The following is a 21226-nucleotide window of genomic DNA, read 5'->3' on the forward strand; positions in this document are numbered from 1 at the left end:
GTTCAAATATTTTCGTCTGATAACATTGGCCTAGTTCAATAGGAAGCTGGTTTGTCACAAGTTGTACCAAGTCCTCCTTGCCGTCTATCGCAATGATGGTACAGTCCGACCCGAAATATGCTTCGATGTTTTGCACAGACAGACTTGTTTTTGAACCCTAATTCCGAAGCCCTATTCGATCCAAAGTAGGTTAGCGTGTATTTCCGGCCCGTATAAGCCGTGAATGATACCACACCAAACTAACACGCATAATGACCAAACCATACCGTGACGGCCGACAATACACTCCGCCTAGATTTTATGCCGTCCCAATTCGCAAGGCCACGTATGCTTTCCACCTTACAACCGACAAACGAAATGGCACGGCATCTCGACCCTCGACAACATAGAATGGCTATTCATATGATACGTAGCAAAAGGCTAACTAATACACAGATTGCCCAGATCGCCAAATGTAGCGAGCGGTCTGTCACCGAGCTCCGCAGAAAGCTGCGCCTGTACGGCACCGCCAGACCTCATCTTGTCCGCGCCGGCCGGCCATCAAGCATCACTCCTGTAATGCTCGAGGCGTTATGTGACCATCTTACTGAAAAGCCAGGCCTCTATATCGAAGAAATGGCTGTCTTCCTATGGGATGAATTCAGTATCCTTCCGTCAGCATCCAGCATTCAAAGAGCCCTTGCCCGGCAAGGTTGGACAAAGAAGCAAGCGCGACAGAAAGCAAAAGAACAGAACCCTCAACTAAGAGCTTTCTACCAGCATAAGCTGTCACAGTTTCAGTCCGATCAGCTTGTTTTCGTTGATGAGTCTGGCTGTGATAAACGTGTAGGATTTCGACGTACTGGCTGGTCTCCTCTGGGTGTGACCCCAGTCCAAATTTCTAAATTTTACCGCGGTCAACGTTACCATATACTCCCAGCATATGCCCAGGATGGTATTGTTATCTCCGACATCTATCAAGGTTCGACTGACGCTACGGTCTTTGAAAATTTCATCCAGCGGCTTCTTCGACATTGTCGGCGATTCCCCTCGCCAAGATCCGTGATAGTTATGGACAATGCATCCTTCCATCGCTCAGAGCGTGTCCAACAGTTGTGCTCTGACGCAGGAGTTAAGTTACTCTATCTGCCACCTTACTCGCCAGATTTCAATCCTATCGAAGAATTTTTTGCTGAATTAAAGGCTTATATCAAGAAAGCTTGGCCGAAATTCGCAGAGGATCCTAGTCAAGGCTTTCATTCCTTTCTTCGAAAATGTGTCCAGACGGTTGGCGAACGAGAGAAGAGCGCGGAGGGCCACTTCCGACATGCAGGTATAACAATAGAGTACCAAGGAGGTAGGTCAGCCTCTTATATCGGTTGTGGCTCATGGCTCTATTACATTTATGAGAACAGTTACTAAAGCCGAATTTCTAGTATTAGTGTAGTTGAACAACCTCAGGCTATTCATCAAGCCTGCCTGTGTGGGGCCATACAGTTACGAAGACTTGTACGGTGCGAGGGTTATAGATGTTAGATGATAATATATATAGTTTCTAACGGATGGACCTTTAATTAACAACTAATGTACCTGTCATATCTTCCTACTTGTATACAGTACCACTTTAAACATACCAGAATAAATAGATGGATGCGGGGCCGGCCCGACATCTCTCTAGAGGCAAAGCAGATGATTCATCCATTTCATAACGTGATTTTCTGAAATCTGATGGGCTGACCTAGGGCCACATATCGTAACTACCGGTAAGCCGTCAACGTCAATCGTAGGCGTTAAGACATCATAGCGGTAACGATCGAGCTACTTACGAAATAGCGGCACTCACCTATATATAACCAAGACATGCCTTGATCTAGGGAAGATCATCAGAATGTTCCTCCATTGTCCAACCGGGCAGCGATGAAGATTTCACGTGCTTGTCCTATTCAGTAATATCACGAATGAAACGACGGGCGGTCCCTATTTGAATGCCTTCATCAGTGAAGAAGCCTAGATTTGGGTCCTCGAGGATAAGCTCAAGGTCCATGTGCCTCTTCAGGACCGCATCACGAGCCCGGCGAAAATCAGCTTTGTAAGCCTCATCACTGTACCGTGACTCCAACCATTTGCAATAATTCTTTACTGCTACTACTTGGTCCCCTTAGATAACAACGCGGGGAGATGAGGACCTAGGTGGCGATGGTGATATCACGGAGCTCCTCGATTCCTGGGCTGGCAGAACATTGATGCTCACTGGGTGATACGAAGATCCACTAGATGGCGTGGTATCCTTTTTAGATTTTCTTCCTGTCTGACTCTCCAGAAGTAGGTCGACGGATATCGTGTGGCACATCACCATGGCTCTCGAGTTTGCCGCCCTTTTCCACATAATCAACCAGTCGATCGATGTGTGGCTCTCTGAGTTTGTAGTGTTTGCTGTCTTTTGGATCTTCCCAGCACCAGTCAGAGTTCAACTGGCATGAGCGGACGTTGCATTGCATGAGCTCATATACAGTGTTCCACGCAGAGGGTCGCCCAGTTCGCTCTTCTTCTTCAGCAATATATGCATCACGCTCAGCAAGCATAATATTTGTGGCGGACACACGGCCCCTTTTCTCGCCTTTCCTGACCGGGGATGCATTATTTCCGTGGTCATCCTGCCTATAGCTAAAGGCAATGCTAACGGTAAGCTTTTTAGCGATGCGAAGTAAATTACTCCATTTACATAATTGTCTTTCGATGGGCGCCCAGTCAATGGTGGTGGCGTTATAGAACTGTTCCAGCGGACACTGCTTTCGTTCATCGACCTCGACCTTAATGGTTGTACTTTCAGATCGAACCCGTTGGTTAGGCTTCCTTTTTGTTTGCACCATATTGTCCAAATCCACTTTTAAATACTTCTCCCAGAACCGGCTAGGAGCTACAACCAGGTCCTTCTCAGTCACATTACCCACCGGCTTATTATTGAGCAGCAGTTTCCACTTGACTGTGTAGCAGACGTATCGCGGTGGCTGCTGATCGTATTCGCCTCCTCTCTCCCATTCAGCCAATGGGAGGAACCCGAGTCGATCCAACGGCGGTTGTGGCAAGGTATGATGCGGGGAGGGGCTAGGAGAGTATACGGTGGAACGGCCGAAGTTACCTGGGGTGGGGGCGTACCGAGAATCGTCGTCCCATGATTCTCCGGGCTGAAAGGCATCATAGATAAAGAGGTTATCCGTCATCGCCAAGGGATGCAGGGACTACAACCTAACTTCGACGAGTATGAGACGTCAGCATTGAACCTATTGATGCCTAGCAAGGCGTCCAGCAACATAAGGCTAGCATCATCATAAGCAGGGAAGAGTATAAGCAGGGGAGAGTTTGCGAAGCCAAGGGGAGATACCACAGATTCTGCTGTACCTGTCAGGTTGCAAGAGCCTCAGGTACAGTATGCAGCAGCTGGTTATGAGATGCACGAGAAGGTCAACATGTTGACAGATCTCCGGTTCGAGAAGGCACCACTGAGTTGTGTTTGACTTGTTTGCATCGAATCTTCGAGACCAGAACGAGCAACCAGTCAAACACCAAAGGTATCGGGCCGTTATTTTTCCATCTGGAGAATGGATTATTCCCCACCTAACTTTGAGGACATCGATCGAACCTAAGTGCTTACCCCTCGAAAGCGGTATTTGCAAGTAGTATTTGCCCATGGCCAACAGATTGTGGATCGATCGCTGGCCATGGGCGCAGAGTTAAGCGACATGTCTCGTGCAGCACGCTAAGGCAGCTGAAGCACCTGTGCCACGTCAACATCAGCCTGAGTGAGTGTCGGGAGCATCCCAACTCTTTTCAGTATTTTAAACTCATTATGACTGCTTTTGATTCATAGACCACTTTGCAATTAGCAGCCAACTAAAAGTGTATACCTCCACACGGGCACCGCCACTTTATGTTCCTCTCCTCCTAGGCCCTCCTGAGTTCGTCCAGTGCGCAGCCGGCTCATTGCCAAGCTGAGCCCACAATGCCCACCCTCGACCCGAACCTCTATACCGTTGCGTGGATCGCTCCACTCGAGCCCGAGGTACGGGCTGCCAGGCATATGCTGGATAAGGTGCACTTGGGAGGATTTCCTGTCGGTCCTGGCGATGACTATTTGTTTCACGCGGGTGAGATCCACGGACATAATGTCGTGATTGCCACGTTTGCTGCCGGCCAACGGTACGGCACAAACTCTGCAGCGTCTCTCGCAAGCCACATTAAAAGGTTTTTTCCAAACCTATGGTTTGGGCTTCTCGTGGGTGTTGCTGCGGGTCTCCCGAACCTCTCATCCTCGCCCCCTTGCGATATTCGATTAGGCGATGTTATTGTGGCGTATTCTCCTCCTAGCGGAGATCCCCCAGCAATTGTACCTTACGGATTGGGGAAACAGAAGGGAGGCGGTGACTTTGAGTTGCTGTGCAACGGACATTCCCTACCTCAAACACAACGCATTGTGGGTTCCGCAATCGGTAAACTTAAGGCGGAAAAGCGAGACACCCAAGCGATATTGGGCTACTACAGAAATATAGCGGATGCAGCCACGCAGTTTCCAGACCCTGGGCAGGAAAACGACGTTCTTTATCTATCTGATGGTGATCAACCAGTTTCACGACAACGGCGACCGGACGCTGAACGCACGCGTGTATGGTACGGATCGATCGGGTCCGGCGATTGGCTGCTGAAAAGTCGCCGAGACCGGGATGCTATGAGGGATAAGTACAATGTAATTGGCCTAGAGATGGAAGCTGCGGGCGTCTTGAATGAAATCCCGGTGGGAATCGTTCGGGGGGTTTGCGATTATGGTGACGAGCGGAAGAATAAAGACTGGCAGCCTTATGCAGCGGCAATGGCAGCGGCGTTTGCGAAAGCAGTGTTGGCGGAAATAATTCGAAAGCCTGCCGCACCATCAGCAGGTGTCAAAATAGGTAAGTTGTTACGACATTCCATTAAATTATGCTTGATAATAATTTGGCTTACTTGTCCAAGACTTTACAGACAAAGATAATTCCTGCCTGCGCGACTTGCTGGTCGCCGATCCAGAAACTGAGCGACGACGTATCGAGGCCACAAAGGGCGGTTTACTGGATGACTCATTTCGATGGGTCTTGGATAATACTGAATTCCAGAAATGGCACAGCGACTCTCAAAGCCAGTTGCTTTGGATCAAGGGCGATCCTGGCAAGGGCAAGACCATGCTTTTGATTGGGATAATCAATGAACTGTCACAACAAGTTCAGTCACAGCCGTCGCAATTAATCGCCTACTTCCTGTGCCAGGCAACTGATCCTAAACTGAATAGTGCCACCAGTGTCCTCCGGAGTCTGATCTACATGCTGATCCGACAACAGCCACATTTGATCTCACACTTGCGAGAAAGATATGACACCGATCCAAAGCTGTTTGAAAGTGGGAGTATCTTCTACAGCTTGTCTGCGATCTTCGACAAAATGGTTCGGAACCTAACAAACGCCACGATATTTCTGCTAATCGATGCCCTTGATGAGTGTGAGTCGGGTCTTCGCGAGTTACTCCAGTTTATTACCGCGACGAAGTCGACTTCATCTGTTCAAGTGAAGTGGATTGTCTCGAGTCGTAATAGAGATGATATCGAGCAATCACTGGAGTTTGATAACAGGAAAGACAAGCTCAGCCTAGAGCTTAATGCGCATCATATCTCTGATGCTGTTGCGGCATATATTAATTACAGAGCCTCTCAATTAACTGTACTTCAGCGCAATAAAGTTCTCTTGGAGCAGGTCAAGGACCAACTTCTTCAAAGGTCAGATGGCACATTTTTATGGGTGGCCTTGGTAGTTCAAGAAATGCAGAAGTGCCAGCGTTCGGCAGCGGTGGTTGAGCTGCTAGAAAGAACTCCCCGAGGCTTAATTCCACTCTACGATCGAATGCTTCAACAGATTCTTCGTTTTGATGGTCTGGATCGCGACTTATGTATATTAGTCCTCTCAATTGTGACGCTTGTATATCGACCGCTTCACGTGCGTGAACTGGGTTGTTTGGCGGGCTGGAATGAGCGACAATACAGCTTTGACGACTTGGAGAATGTTGTGAGCATGTGCGGATCATTCCTTACAATCCGGGATAAGCACATTTATATGGTACATCAATCTGCAAAAGACTACCTTAGTGATGATAGGGTATCTCCTGCAGTTTTCCCCTCAAGTCCTTCTGCAATACACCACAGAATAGTCCGCGAGTCCCTGCACAGCCTTTCGGCCAAACTACGACGCGACATTTACGATCTCGGTGATCCAGCTGTTTCAGCGTCCGAGATAGCAAGCCCCCCACCCGACCGTGACCCCCTACTTGATCTGCGATATGGTTGCACATACTGGATTGACCATTTTATTGAAGATATTTCGATATCCGATGACGGGTCTATTTCAAAGGATTATAAGGTGGCTTCTGCTTTCTTCAGGGAACATCTTCTTCATTGGCTAGAGAGTCTTAGCCTTATTGGTGAGATCCGACATGGAATCTTAGCTCTTAGAAGGCTTGTCCATCTACAGGAGGTATGTGGTCTATTGATGCTAAGAACATTTAGCTGACTTAATATAGAAGCAAATTCCGGCTCGAAGTAGCTCAAACGGTACTACATACAAGAAGAGTATATGGTCAAAATTAGTTAAACGGAAGATATTAAAACTACCTGCCAGTCATAAGCAGCCTCAGTCAATATTCAAAGAGTTCGAGAGGTTTGCTACTAGCTATGGGTTTATCATACAAGAGGCGCCATTACAAGCATACGGCGCTGCACTTGTTTTCTGTCCTCAAGTTAGTGGAAGCAAGAAGCTTTATTGGAGCGAACGGCTGGACTTTCTGGATCGTGCATTTATTATGCAAGAGGAGTGGGATCCATGTGTGCAGGTACTAGAGGGCCATAGGTCCTGGGTCAGCGCAGTCGCCTTCTCTCCAGACGGGCAGACGGTCGCGTCCGCTTCAGGTGATAAGACCGTGCGGCTCTGGGATACAGCTACTGGAGTCGAACGTCGTACCCTGCAAGGCCATAGGGATCGGGTTAACGCGGTCGCCTTCTCTCCAAACGGGCAGACGGTCGCGTCCGCTTCAGATGATAAGACCGTGCGGCTCTGGGATGCAGCCACCGGAGTCGAACGTCGTACCCTGCAAGGCCATAGGGATCGGGTTAACGCGGTCGCCTTCTCTCCAAACGGGCAGACGGTCGCGTCCGCATCAGATGATAAGACCGTGCGGCTCTGGGATGCAGCCACCGGAGTCGAACGTCGTACCCTGCAAGGCCATAGGGATCGGGTTAACGCGGTCGCCTTCTCTCCAAACGGGCAGACAGTCGCGTCCGCATCAGGTGATAAGACCGTGCGGCTCTGGGATGCAGCCACCGGAGTCGAACGTCATACCCTGCAAGGCCATAGGGATTGGGTTAATGCGGTCGCCTTCTCTCCAGACGGGCAGACGGTCGCGTCCGCTTCAGATGATAAGACCGTGCGGCTCTGGGATGCAGCCACCGGAGTCGAACGTCGTACCCTGCAAGGCCATAGGGATCGGGTTAACGCGGTCGCCTTCTCTCCAAACGGGCAGACAGTCGCGTCCGCTTCAGATGATAAGACCGTGCGGCTCTGGGATGCAGCCACCGGAGTCCAACGTCGTACCCTGCAAGGCCATAGGTTTTCGGTTAACGCGGTCGCCTTCTCTCCAAATGGGCAGACGGTCGCGTCCGCTTCAGCTGATAAGACCGTGCGGCTCTGGGATGCAGCCACCGGAGTCGAACGTCGTACCCTGCAAGGCCATAGGGATCGGGTTAACGCGGTCGCCTTCTCTCCAAACGGGCAGATGGTCGCGTCCGCTTCAGATGATAAGACCGTGCGGCTCTGGGATGCAGCCACCGGAGTCGAACGTCATACCCTGCAAGGCCATAGGGATCAGGTTAACGCGGTCGCCTTCTCTCCAAACGGGCAGACGGTCGCGTCCGCTTCAGATGATAAGACCGTGCGGCTCTGGGATGCAGCCACCGGAGTCGAACGTCATACCCTGCAAGGCCATAGGTTTTCGGTTAACTTCTCTCCAGACGGGCAGACGGTCGCGTCCGCATTAGGTGATAAAACCGTGCGGCTCTGGGATGCAGCCACCGGAGTCGAACGTCATACCCTGCAAGGCCATAGGGATTGGGTTAATGCGGTCGCCTTCTCTCCAGACGGGCAGACGGTCGCGTCCGCTTCATATGATCGGACCGTGCGGCTCTGGGATACAGCCACCGGAGTCGAACGTCGGACCCTGCAGGGCCATAGGCGTTGGGTCCTCGCAGTCGCCTTCTCTCCAGACGGGCAGACGGTCGCGTCCGCTTCAGGTGATGAGACCGTGCGGCTCTGGGATGCAGCCACCGGAGTCGAACGTCGGACCCTGCAGGGCCATAGGGATTCAGTCCACGCAGTCGCCTTCTCTCCAGACGGGCAGACGGTCGCGTCCGCTTCATATGATCGGACCGTGCGGCTCTGGGATGCAGCCACCGGACTCGAAAAGGATAAACATCATCTTGATATAACACTCACTACCTTGTCATTCTCGGACAATGGCTGTCTCAAGTCTGACCGCGGTTTACTTTCTTTAAACTATCAAACTTCTGATTTCATTCAACAGCAAGAAAATGAAATATTTGTAGGTGAGAAATGGGTGATTCACAACGGGCAGCGTTTGATCTGGCTTCCTCCAGACTATCGGGCGACATGTGCGGCTATCAATAGGAACAATGTTGTTCTTGGTCATGGATCAGGGCGCTTGACATTCTTATGGTTAACTTAGCGAATTCTATCCTGTTCTGCGCGTCATTTTTTCAGATGTTTCCCGACTATCTCATCCACTCTCTGGATTTTCTAATATCTCCGTAAAAATGGGGGTTGGGGCCCGTTGTTTATATAGTATACTTGGTGAATTTGTCACTCTGGAATTCCAGAATATTCTAAATCATTGTGGAAGATCACGGTAATATTGCAGTATTTCCACCGCATACCGGAGATCATATTATTCCGCAGGCCCGCAATGGGATCATTCCTTTCATACAAAGGAGGCATTCGGATCATTCAGGACCTTGAGATGATCAGTAAAAGTATAAATATGGCCTCCATATCGCTGTATGCAGTAGATAACCAAGAACTAAGAAGACAAGAAGAAATAAGCAACAAGAACAATAAATTGAAGACATTTCAAGCATACCTTTACTGCGCAATACCATTTCTTTCAATAATCATCACCGGGCTTAAGTACTAGTTAACTAATCGGTGTTGCTGATGTCATGTTAATTATCTGACTTCCTCTACCGTCTTCCCGTACTATGTCTTTTCTTACCAAGTACGCCAAGCCGTGCATTACTTGAATAATGCATCGTACTAGCTTTAGTATTAGACAGTGGCCTGCTGGTTATTCTTCAAACATAAACGCTTGAATAAGCATCGCATTTCTATTGGATCTTCTAAATCGGTCATTGCAGCCCTCAATTGTCGGGAAACAACTTACAGCAGGACCAAAATCGAGAGTCAAGATATGTCCATCTAGAAAGGCGGTGCCCAGACTGGTTCGCTGCCGTGACGTACGGAATACCAAGTGTTCAGTGACGTTACATGTTCGATACGAAACTTATTTTTCACATCCGTACCCATTCTCCTTGGCACTAGCTTGATTCGTTTTAGGTTAGGGTTTGGAAAACAATTTGTCCATGTCAAAGGTAGAAGGACATTTCGGGTGCCTCTGTACCACGTGACTCAGGTGAAGGATCAGGGAGCACGACGAGCGAATTGTCAACCTTGGCTTTCACTCGATTAAGTATAACTGCTGGAGGCTGAGAATAGAGAATCATCTTCGGTGAGGGCAGCGGTCTTGGTCGATCCATTCTGTCATCAGATTTAGTCGAACATATTGTCTTCTAATATATTAGTGCCACTCTTGACAAAAACGACTGGGAATTTCCCTACGTCTGTCCAATGTTTTGTCTTGGTACTCATCAAGTCCAAGGCAGTGGAATGCCCCAGAGGCGAATCGGGTATATCATCGTTATGTTTCTGAGAATGGTCGCAAGGGTAAGGCTTCTCAGTTGAACGGCTCATACTAAGTCACGTCCGAGTTGAAGGCAGCGGATGAGAAAGTAGGAAGATAACGAGGGGCGTAGTAAGGAAATTGTCTCCTAAAGTAGCTTTCTGGCGCATGCGCTAGACAAGGGCCTATTCCGTATAATTCCTCCTACTAGTTATTCAGGTAACCCCTGAATTGGTCAATAGCTACAGTACGCCTTCGGCTCAGCAACATCGTAGATCCTTCTAGGTCGCGTCTTAGCATACGCATCTTCCAGAAGTGCAAGTTTGACCGGGGCGTCACATACCATGCCCCGCAGAAGGGTTGACAGTGTCGGGTTGACCGCTGTGGGATTGATGGGCCGGGTCTCCTTGGACATCGTCAGTAATACGGCGTTGGCTATTCCCGGGGCTTCCATGACTTCGCACATACCAATACACTCCGTGCTTCATTCCCCCGGTGGATAGCAAGGCCCGACACCTATAGTCGTTTAGCCGAAGCTTCACAGAATGAGGCGGACAGATCGCACAGCTATGGCCATTGCCCACATCAAGCTTAACACAGCCCACATGAGCTTGTCTCGGTCTTCTTGCAGAGCAGTAACGGCCAAGTGCTAAGTGCCCGTCTTGCCTGGCGATGAATCCAAGTATCTGGTTGGAATGATCGAACTTACGCCTCATTGCCATTCGCCATTCTGCTTATTATACGGTAGTTATTTCCTGTGCCTTGGTACTATAGAATGGGTTCATGTGGCCGATCTGCCACTCATAATTGTGGATTCTACGGTACACAAAACTGCTGGCCGTATAGGAGCTCGAACAATTGTTTCTTGCCTGCTTGCTGCAGTCGCAAAAGCGCCCGCGTTGAAGCTGCTCCCATTGAAGGCAGCGATATGAAATGGTCCCCGCTCTATATGTCCTTTCTAAAAACGGCCCTCACCTTTGTAAATAGGATAGGAAGCCCTGCGCTGTCCCCGGGCGCAAACACGTACCGGTTGATGAGAGTGGAAAGAATAAATAGAGGAGCGCCTCTGTTCTCATTCCGCAGGAAGAACCGATGCAGTGGAATATTCGAGTGGCTCGGTCAATGATTCTGCGTCATAATGTCGCTGCATGGGTCATGTAGTGCCGACGATGATGCGTCTAGTATTTACAGCCGACCACCCCATACACCGAAGCTTGCGCAGCCATCGGCTAGTCCAACCCTGCATGATCTGCCCGACATTCAACCGCTCGATCACCAAATATACCTGGCTCGCGGATCCACCATCGCGCTGGAAACCACCCGGGCAGGGTTGCAGTGTGCCAAAGCCAACCGGCGACTCTCGTTACCAGAGACCATCGTCGAAAAGAAGCGACAGTGGCAATGTCAGGATCACGAGAATCGCTTCTTTGAAACCTGTCTGGAAATCCTGGAGGATTTGTCCGCGGTCGCCGTCGATGTATCTCAAGAGCTGATTTTGCAATACGAGTTCGAGCCAGAGACCAGCCCGGAGGGCAACGCGCGCGTTCGACGAGCAAACCAGCGGCTTCGCAGCGCCCTGCAGCAAGCGCTCGAGCGGGAAGCATGTGCGGAGTTTGAATGGAAAAGGCAATGGAATGTTCCTCGGATCGGAGGCCCTTCCATGAGGTGGGTCTAGGGACAACACATCATCAGGTGCTACTTGGTCATGTATGAAATGGGTTTCCAAGTATACAGTAGCAGGCCCGGCGTTTCCATATGTAGCGCCGTCTTATCTTGATCTATGGACAGACTATACCGTATGTCATGGGACGCGACGCTCTTCTACTTCCCACCAATTGTCCACCCCACGTAGCCGTTTCCCGGCCAAGGCGTTTTAGGAGCGTAGTATTTATCTGCCTCTGAGGTGGTCCTGGGGCGCTCGAGATGAGCGTCTATCCTCAATTGACGGCAAAGCCCCTCCCTTTCGCCCCAATGGTCCGTGAGGGAATCGTTCACGACCGTCTAATGCCTTCGGGGCTAGTTGCGGTCTGGACAACAGCGGTGGTCTGCTGGCGATGATGATATTGTCGCCATGGCCGACGCCCAACCCGCTCCGCTGCCATCCATAGCTGCGGCTCTGTGGTGCAGGGATAAGGCCACCTAGTGCCCAGATTTTGACCAACAATCCCCTGTATACGCGGGTTGATGGCCTTGTGTTCTGAGGAAGAAGGGCAAAGAGGCCATGGACCGGTGAACCCAGCGTAGTCAATCTGGCCATCCGGGTAAAGCTGGTAGCGCTCAGAACCGCCCTGACGTTTCCATTCCACTGTACTGGAGAACAGTTATGGAGCGAACCACAGTGCAATGAGAGGCTTCATGATCGCCTTCTTGTCTTCTTACCCTATCAGGGCAACAGCTGCATGGGCGGGAGTGGCTCTGTGGCTGCCCAGGCACGTCACGGCAGCACCGGATAAAACTAAGTAACACGAGATTTTACATGATCTATACAAATTGTCTAATATTTATAACGTCTGCTCGCGCGCAAAAAAAAAAAAAAAAACTACACAATTGACTTGGTCCGCAGCGAACTTATTGTCTGTCACCCTAAGAATAGTCCCGAGATAACCAATTCCTCGCCATCTTCAAGACAGCATGCACCAACGCTCGACGATCCTTCAAGACCGTTGACCATCGAAAATCATGAGGCAGATGTTGCTGGAGCAGGCCAATCACCCGGATCGGCTTGGCATAGCTCGGATGCCTCTGCGCAATTGCACGCAGGAGCGTGGTATCGTCAATCACTCCATGCGCCATCGCGGCTTCCTCGTCCAGACAGCGTTGAATTGCTTGGAGCTGTCGTTGAAAAAAAGCAATGCCAGCCTGACGTGTCCGATCGTACAACCGGGCTGCCGTGGATTTTGCGATCGCACAACCACCGTCCTCTCTCAACCGAGCCGTGCGTCGGGCACGCCGCCCGTGCTTGTTGCCGCCTTTGGACAATGATCCTATATTTGCTTGGCTAGTAGATAATAGATGCAACAGTTCGGCCACAAAGTGGTCCATGGAGCGCTTCATGTGCTCATTGCTCGTCATGTCGCCTCCAGGGGTGAAAGGGGGGTTGCTCACCGGCCCCACTGTTTTTTCACTGATAGAGGGAGTCCAGCAGCCGGTAGGACTATTTTGACCGTCAGCCGCTGGCCGCTGACGAAATTGATCTGTCTGAGCATTGTCTCTGGACTTGGTTGGTAAGTTCACAGAGGATGCCATTGGGTTGTGGAAAAGAACCAATGCCTGTGAATGGCCGTCATCGGGTAAAGTATTCTTTAGTATTTGAACCGGGATTTCATGGTTCCTGTCCATGATGCTGGGTTCTGGACAGTTTGCATATGCACTGTACGGGACTTCCTTGACGAAGTATTGGTCACCGTGTGAGCCGTCCATGGGCCCGGGCAGTTGCAAGCTTGGGTTTAAACATATCATGACAAGTCATGCCCAATTTATCAGGATCAGGTTACGATATACCGGACGTGCCGTTCTCTGCAGGTGTCAAAAAGGAGATCCTGAGAAGCCCTTCGCACGGAAACGCGCGTAGGATAGCCTTTCATTTTCCTGGGTGTACACGGTAGGGCGATAATGTTCTTGCTCCATTAGCACGCGCAATGATACGCCCCATCAACTTTGCTTTGTTAAAAATATAGATAAGAAATAAGTTGCAGTGAATCTATTTGCGGGCCACACTTTGTTGAAACTCGCCCTGCGGAAAAGGAAAGTGAAAAAACCACTATATATTATTTTAACCACTAGCACAGCACCTACAGTAACAAAGGCAGGTTCAGTAGGGATAATGAAGAGTACCCGGCAAATAGTCAAGCGTGTAGGGGTCTTAATCCAAACTGGAATCTGGGGCATATTGCAGCTGGCGAGCCCAGGAACAATACATCTCGGTATCGTTGTTTAGTTATTCTTTTCATGAGTGCCATTGTACCCACGTATGAGAGAAAAACACTCAGTATTTGCACATCCGGACTACCTATCCTTAGTGTTACTGCCAGTGTAGCACAATTTATTCCTGATAAGCCAACAAAATGCAAGATCCACCATTGCCTTTGACCACAGGCTCTTTACGTACGATGCTTGCTTCAAATAGAACCACTACTCCTCTCTCATCGGGTATCTGCGTAATGTTCCTCAAAGTGAACAGTTTATTTCCCTCTGATCCATGGGTTCCATCACACAATAAGGGGAATCCGGGACCTGGGTTCACGACAATCAAAACCGTATACTTTCCAGGGCCGGTTTGAGGTTTGTAAATCTCTGTTTGTTCTTGACATCCGTGAAACCGTACAAACAAGTGATTGGTACACGTTTTGCGCTGCAGCATTCCCACCCGCGGTTTGATCGTCTTGATAAAAAATGAGATGTTATGCCATGAGAGGTGTTGGCTTCACGTACAGAGTCAAAATATCCTTCGATAGCAGTGCAATCAGAATCCCACTCAAGATATGTTTGGCGGATACCTGAATGGACAACTCTTCTTGTGTCGAGATGGTTCTGTACATTCTCTATAAGACTCGAGGGTATTTCACCAACAACAGCGACGCCAGATAACCGGAGCCTTTCCTCGATAGTACTCATATTGATTGAATGCCTCTAAAGATGTCGGTTATGTCAGTAAGCGCTGGGTATAATAGATAAAGGTGACTTGGAACTGCCCCGCCCTTTTGTTGGGTTCATCGTAGGGCAGCGACGTGAGGGATCAAGACATGTATCCCAACTCACTGGTCTCAGCACAGAATCGTATTGCTTGTCGGACGAGGCATCACCTGGTTTAGTATATGTTGGAGCCTGCCGATTCTGGCTGCGGCGCTAGGCTACATGTAGATTAGCTCATCAGCTGACCCACAGTGGGCAGTTGCATACTTCAGATAGCTGCCAGACATCTACATAGAGAATTCAAGCGTTTCTGACCGATTCTAGGAGGCAGTCTCCATCAGTATATCCTCTTGTTTAGGCCCTTGATCAATCTCGGTGAATGAGAAATGACAAGAGCACTCTCCTTCTGTGGCCGCGGAACTGACTAAGCAATTACTTCATCACCTTGCTCAACCGATTAAGCAATCGATCAATATTGATCGTACGATTATAGAGCTTGAATCGTATGATCAAGCCCTTTATTGTATATCTGAAGCCCCTGAAATTGCATAAATATGGCTTCTTTTTGCAGTAGATTAGAATGAATGAAGACCTTCAATCGTTTCATATGATCATATAACTAACTAGTAAACTATAGCAGCTCTATAATAGTAGCATATAATGCAACTGGGTTTTAGCCACTAATGACTCAAGTTTCAATTTGGAGATAACAAAAACACGCAGAATCCAAACTTAGTAGTGAATATATTGCTCTTAATGACCTGTGACAAATATGCAAATCTAATCAAGGCCCTTGATTCAAGGGTACGGAGTTCCCGGTGTAGCTAGGTCCTTTAGGAAATTAATTCATCATGTCCACAAGCAAACCCCTAGCCGCCCTTCTCCTTGTGACGCATTCTCAGTCCAAAATCGAAAACAATGTATACATCAGGGTGAGCATTACGCATAGTGCGATAAACAAGCCTATCACCATCCACGAACCGCATCTCTCCCGGGCCGTAGCGATCATCTGGAACAAACGGGCGGCGAGCCTTGTGATGCGCATGGCGCGGCGGAAGCGTGATCTCCTGTCGAAATTTCTCCTGAGAGCTGTCCCTAAACGCCCTCGCAGCTTCGCACCTGGAGAGATATGGGGGAAAATCCGACTGAGCGCCAAGAGGCACGGCCGCGCCCACTCTGCGTATCTCGGGGATTGCAGGGTCAGCATTCAACCAAGCGACAAGGTATCTAAAGGGGTCACACGCCTGCTTTCCGAGCTCCCGCTGCCAATAATAAAACGTGGGGCTCGGTATGGGAAAATGCTCGATACATCTCGTGTGGAATACGTGGTCTGGCCCAGGGGAAAACCTCTGACTCCGGATCTCCTGATTCCAACCTCCAACATAGCGGTGACTTATAAGTGCGAATTCCTTGCGACTGGGAGAAACTGCAATGTATGGGCATTCGAACAGATCGACCTTTAGTTCCTGAAGGATTTCCCCATCAGCCTCGTTGATAACCTGTACGGTACTGGCATTCGGTGTTCGCTCTATTGCGACGAGTTGTTCCAGATTCGATGGGCCACCATGTAGGATAGCAAATTCTCTGGTGGCCATGTCAAATAAAGTTTCGTCTTTGCCCAGGACCACGCAGTAAAGCTGGTATCCTGATTTTATATCACAGGCGGTGAGCTCGCATTGCTTGTCTTCAGTAACGAAATAAATCTTGTGTTTTCCCATTATCACTGGTTTCCTGACTTTGGTATTCGGCTCATTTGACTGTTTGATAGTATGTATTTTCCGTCCATCTTCGAGCGAGTAGACATCTACACTATTCCACAGTACAAATCATCAGTCACTGAAAATGGGAACAGAGCTTGATTGGTACCTTGAATCCTCCCGTGCTAGTACAAAATAGCCATCCGAATTAATTAAGGATATGCAAGGGCGGGCTGCAGTTGGAGAGGATTGCAGCTGCTTAGCTGGAAAAAGCGACCCGTCGTCTTTAAACGACAGTCGTTACCAGTAGAACGTGTGGCCTGTCTGCCACGCTGCGTAGTCCCCGGCTATCATAATGCCATTAGACGACTCAATCATCCGGACGCTGGTGGCCTTTCCGGATACTAGGCTGGTATCGACAGCGGCTGTCCTGTTGTTAGTTGGTTGTAGTGCTCTAGTAGGATGGAGAAGAGCCTACCAAGCTTCTTGAATCTTGTCACGACCTTAAGAGTGTCTTCACCCGCATCTCGCGCTTGGATGCCAGGGAAATTGGATGAGAGCCCTGAGATTACGATCCAGGCGTGGACAAAAACTCTCCAGCCCATGCTTACCCGCTCACACTGAGCCACACTTTGAAGATCTAAATAGAATAGGATATTCCCCGCGCATTCGAAACTGAGACGTTGAAAAGGATCCCGCATCTCCATTTCTTCAAGAGAAAGCAGTCACACTCAGAAATATAAAACGTGAAAAGCCATATAGGGTGCATCGCCACTATTTATATCTTTTGTCCTTAGCCTGTTTACACGTGGTGACGTGACTTTAAGGAACCGAAAATCAGCCATCCGGTGACCTTACATGTTGATACATTCTCCTATGGTTCTGTACCATCCTATAAGATTTCAGAGACGATCAAAAACAGAGGAAATGGAGATAATCAAGAATTAGTATGTAGCATGACGTTATTTGATCGAGTAAGTTATTCCAAGACGCCAATAATGTGTTACCTGAGATGTTATCTCGGTAATATGATAATATCCTGTGCCAATGCTCTTCTTTCATTTATTTTATAGATTGTTTGGTAGGTTGACATCATATACTACGCCTTCCTCCCTTTTTGCCATTGCCTTTTTTCTTTCTCAATAAGCTTGTGTTGCCATTCACCATCCAACGCAAATGCTATATGGGGACACCTTGTACTCCCTTCTGACTTTTATGCTGGATATAGTTAGGCTTTCTCAAAATCGCCTTGATCAAAACACACTGAGTAGGCAGCGGGAGCATCCGCGAAAATCCAAACCCGCTCCGCAGATTGCGGATATGGATATGGTTCTGATATCCAACTATCCGCGCGGATTGGATGCGGATTTTGGCTTCAAAAAGTTGGATATCCGCGGATATCCAGCGGATCCGAAAACAGTACAAACATGCCAAGTCTCGTGATCTGATAGAGAGAAATTACTTGGTCAGCTGTATAAGGGTCACATAGTTAGCTAATATGCCAAAATAAGTTAAAATAGCGAATTTTATGCTAGTGCGGATAATTTTTGGATTTGCCGCAGCCTAACACTAAGAATATATCATATTTGCAAGATTATTCTGATAATACGCGTTTGAAGTCTCAAACCTCTCGCGAACTCCTTCCTCCCGCTGCTCATCAACGTTGCCTGCCTTCTTGTATAATGGCCTCGATCTTCCGGCTTTTTGTTTTTGGTTAGAGACCATCTTATAAAGCGTTGGGATTAGAAATAGATCGTCGAATCGTCTATCATTATCAGAATAATATAGTTCGATATAGAAGCGTCTGAAAGCCTAGATTCCGCACACTAAGCCGTTCCCATAAGCCCTCTAAAGAAGATAAGGATACACTATTTAAATATTTTCTTCATAAGTGTTAGAGACAGCAGGCAGAATTAGACTGGTAGCTATGTTATAAGAGAGGTGTTTTAATCAATCATTCCACAATATGAAGAACAGTAAAGAAACGAGAATAATCCTACCAGGTAATTAAGTGGATATAACTAAACTACAGCGAGACACTACGGTGCTTATATCTTAATAATATACGACGTTTCTCTGCGTAGGAATTGGTATTTCTAGACGAGCCAACTTTTAATGAGAAAACTAACTGGAGATATTATGGATACACCCATATTAGCAAGGAAGCACGATATGCAGCTGACTTATGCCGTGGAGCAAGATAGAGCATCTATTCTACCATAACATTAAATAGATGGCTTCCTTGCACTGGTATAACGCAAGGCTCTTTTAATGTGAGTATTCTTTTTTGAATGTCTTCAGTCAATCCTCTCCCTTAATTATATAGCCGGTCCTATAGTGGTAATTCTTATCTCAGTACATATTGGTCAGCCAGTTAATACGTTTTTACCACCTGGTTCGCCTAATTATAATCCGACTGCATTAACGTTTTTGGTATTAAAAGCATAAATAAAGCGGAATTGGGTATTCCTATATGAGAGTTGCGGATCATACGGAGAATTTCTTAAATTAGCTATTACAGACAGCCGCTATAATCAATATACAAAGTGGCACTTCGGACATTCAGGTGGAAAGGGTGTTTGTATTAAAAAAAAGAATCTTATACAATCCCTGTATTATATGGGGCGAGAGAAAGTGAGATATTTTTCATATTAGAGAGGCACGTATTTCCCCGCAGTAGAAAGTGTATAACTTATATAAGTCTAGGCATAATTAACTAGCGGCCCCCGTTTATGAGCTGTGGGCCCATACGCTGAGCCCAAAGCCCGGCCCCTTTCTGGGTTGGGCCCGGTTGGGTTTCGGCTTTCGTGGGCTCTGCCGGCTCAACAGTATTGTCCGTGGCATCACGCTGCCAATACCCTCTTTCGGATCGTTTGCCTACTGCTCGTGGTTGACAATTAAGAATCCCTCAAAATGCTGCACGATGTATTGTCGGTGTTGAAGCAGGTGAGGCATGTCTGGCGTGGCGCTGTCATAGAAGAGGGGTCTGATAGGGCATACTTTTTCATTCTTCTACATCAGCAACGCAAAGGCGAGGATGTCCGCGAGCTTTGCTCTGTCCTTGACACCCATTCATCTTCCTTGAATCAGGGTGGTGCTGGGGATATCAGGCTCTGACCGATGATTCTTTGTGGTTGGATGACATTTTTACGAATATGACTGGCTCGGGGAATTCGACTTGGAGCATTTTCTGATCCGGGATAATATCAACTGGCAGCCTCTCGGGCATTTGAATTTGTGATGCTTTGCGCAATCTTGAGCATTGTAGTAACATTGTAGTATATTTGAGTATGCAAATTGAGACAGGGATAGACAGCTTGCCGCAGGACAGGGAAGAATACTCTTAGGCGACAACTTCCTCGCCGGTTGTGTACTGGATGTTATACACCGGCTGGTCCAGCTGATTGGCGCTGCCGAGACCGCTGGGACACGAGGGCTGGTTGCTGACAGAGAGGTCGAGGGTGCACATCTCGTCGATGCCATAGTGGCAGACAGGGTCGGCGATGTTGTAGAGCACGTGGTTTTGGGCGACAAAGCTGTCGGCCTGGCTAAGGCACGAAGAGAGAAAGTCCATGCTGTTGGCTGCCAAGAGGGGCAGCGTGCCGTCGTTCATGATATCGGCGCACTCGCTAGGGTCAACGACCTCATACTCCATATAAATAGCTCCTCCAGTTTGCGGGTCGTCCTTCGCAGATTTGCCGAAGCCGAGGTAGTTCCAAGCGTCGTAGGAGATGTCGTACGCGCCGCCGGAGGTGTCAATCTTGAGGAGGTTGAGGGATCGGCCCTCGTGGGTGACTTTGACGCAGATGTCGTTGCAGTCGACTGCGCTGGGCCAATAGGCCACACGGTTGGTGTCGATCTTGCAGCCGACGACGCCAACTGAGGACGAGTACTGGTCGTGAGGGGTAACGCTCGCGCCTGTGCCCCGGGGGATCATAGGAATGGTGGCAGCAAAGGCCAGCGACGCCGAAGCGGCAACAAGTGCAAGGCGACGGAACATGATGTAAACACACGTGCTGAAATGTTTGATCCAAAGGAATGACTTGAAAAGAATGACTTAAAGGAATGATGTGAACGAAAATGAACAGATTCAAGGAGTGTGATTGTAGCGCATAAAGAACGAACTGGATATGAGCGGCCATGGCCTCTATTTAACCGCGACCCGCCGTAAGCTTGTTGCTCACTCTGAAATTACATGGGTTTCTAGTTGCAGGCAAAGTTAGGAATATCCTATCTGAGCTAGCCGAAGGAATAGAAGAGTGAAGGAGCGTAACATGCTTATTGTCTGACAGTAAGCCTGACAAAAAGGTGGTCGAGCAGCTCTGACCCACATCTTGGCAGGGGAGATTTAACATTAAAATAGCGAGTCAAAAGTAAGCAGGAATGCGATAAAGTGAGGCCCTAACCAGCTAATGTGGTCGGATCGGACAACAACGAACCGCCAGGCGCAATTTTGATTGGTTGGTCGGAGAGTCGCAATTGGATTGGTCCGCCAGCCTAGTGAAGCCTGATATTCAAGGCGGCAAGGCGGCATTTGCTAAATTGATGCTTCTCGAGAATGCGATGGCACTCTGTATGGACAATGGTTGGGACATACAATGTCTGCATAGATGACTGTCTATGATAGTAGCTAAGTCAATGGATTTTCCAATGAGTTTGGAATACATGACGCAAAATCCAAGATATATTTTCCGGAGTTCTGAACACTTCCGCACGAAAAGAAGTATTGGGAATAAATAGCCAGGTTACCAAGGAAAGTGGGTTTTACTGTAGAGGTCATTGCAACACAATTTTCTGGGTAAGTGGCATACGGATTGGATCTGAGGCTAACATCGCTCATAATTTGTCTCATGATATATGGATAGGTTTCATGACTGGATTGT

The 21226-nt window shown here is 48.5% G+C and overlaps 8 protein-coding genes across 8 annotated transcripts; 4 read left to right on the forward strand and 4 right to left on the reverse strand.

Annotated features, from left to right (window-relative positions):
• Positions 1 to 2270: 2270 nt before the first annotated feature.
• On the reverse strand, positions 2271 to 3200 carry LDX57_013031 (uncharacterized protein; the record flags this gene model as incomplete). The annotated part of the gene is made up of 1 exon (XM_046094780.1): positions 2271 to 3200. The coding sequence occupies one exon, from the start codon at positions 3198 to 3200 to the stop codon at positions 2271 to 2273; it is 930 nt and encodes a 309-aa protein (XP_045950759.1).
• Positions 3201 to 3979: 779 nt separating this feature from the next.
• Positions 3980 to 5593, forward strand: LDX57_013032 (uncharacterized protein; the record flags this gene model as incomplete). The annotated part of the gene is made up of 3 exons (XM_046094781.1): positions 3980 to 4922; positions 4993 to 5502; positions 5550 to 5593. 3 exons carry the CDS (start codon positions 3980 to 3982, stop codon positions 5591 to 5593), a joined length of 1497 nt encoding a protein of 498 aa, XP_045950760.1.
• A 1259-nt stretch (positions 5594 to 6852) lies between these two features.
• Positions 6853 to 8787, forward strand: LDX57_013033 (uncharacterized protein; the record flags this gene model as incomplete). The annotated part of the gene is made up of 1 exon (XM_046094782.1): positions 6853 to 8787. The coding sequence occupies one exon, from the start codon at positions 6853 to 6855 to the stop codon at positions 8785 to 8787; it is 1935 nt and encodes a 644-aa protein (XP_045950761.1).
• Positions 8788 to 10249: 1462 nt separating this feature from the next.
• Positions 10250 to 10468, reverse strand: LDX57_013034 (uncharacterized protein; the record flags this gene model as incomplete). The annotated part of the gene is made up of 1 exon (XM_046094783.1): positions 10250 to 10468. The coding sequence occupies one exon, from the start codon at positions 10466 to 10468 to the stop codon at positions 10250 to 10252; it is 219 nt and encodes a 72-aa protein (XP_045950762.1).
• Positions 10469 to 11152: 684 nt separating this feature from the next.
• LDX57_013035 (uncharacterized protein) lies at positions 11153 to 11689 on the forward strand (the record flags this gene model as incomplete). The annotated part of the gene is made up of 1 exon (XM_046094784.1): positions 11153 to 11689. The coding sequence occupies one exon, from the start codon at positions 11153 to 11155 to the stop codon at positions 11687 to 11689; it is 537 nt and encodes a 178-aa protein (XP_045950763.1).
• A 1004-nt stretch (positions 11690 to 12693) lies between these two features.
• Positions 12694 to 12996, forward strand: LDX57_013036 (uncharacterized protein; the record flags this gene model as incomplete). The annotated part of the gene is made up of 1 exon (XM_046094785.1): positions 12694 to 12996. One exon carries the CDS (start codon positions 12694 to 12696, stop codon positions 12994 to 12996), a length of 303 nt encoding a protein of 100 aa, XP_045950764.1.
• Positions 12997 to 15515: 2519 nt separating this feature from the next.
• On the reverse strand, positions 15516 to 16364 carry LDX57_013037 (uncharacterized protein; the record flags this gene model as incomplete). Its single annotated transcript, XM_046094786.1, has 2 exons — positions 15516 to 15822; positions 15889 to 16364. 2 exons carry the CDS (start codon positions 16362 to 16364, stop codon positions 15516 to 15518), a joined length of 783 nt encoding a protein of 260 aa, XP_045950765.1.
• Positions 16365 to 19686: 3322 nt separating this feature from the next.
• On the reverse strand, positions 19687 to 20343 carry LDX57_013038 (uncharacterized protein; the record flags this gene model as incomplete). The annotated part of the gene is made up of 1 exon (XM_046094787.1): positions 19687 to 20343. The coding sequence occupies one exon, from the start codon at positions 20341 to 20343 to the stop codon at positions 19687 to 19689; it is 657 nt and encodes a 218-aa protein (XP_045950766.1).
• Positions 20344 to 21226: the final 883 nt, after the last annotated feature.

This window comes from Aspergillus melleus (assembly GCF_016097325.1).
Source record: "Aspergillus melleus strain CBS 546.65 chromosome Unknown contig9, whole genome shotgun sequence".
Classification (NCBI taxonomy): Eukaryota; Fungi; Ascomycota; class Eurotiomycetes; order Eurotiales; family Aspergillaceae; genus Aspergillus; species Aspergillus melleus.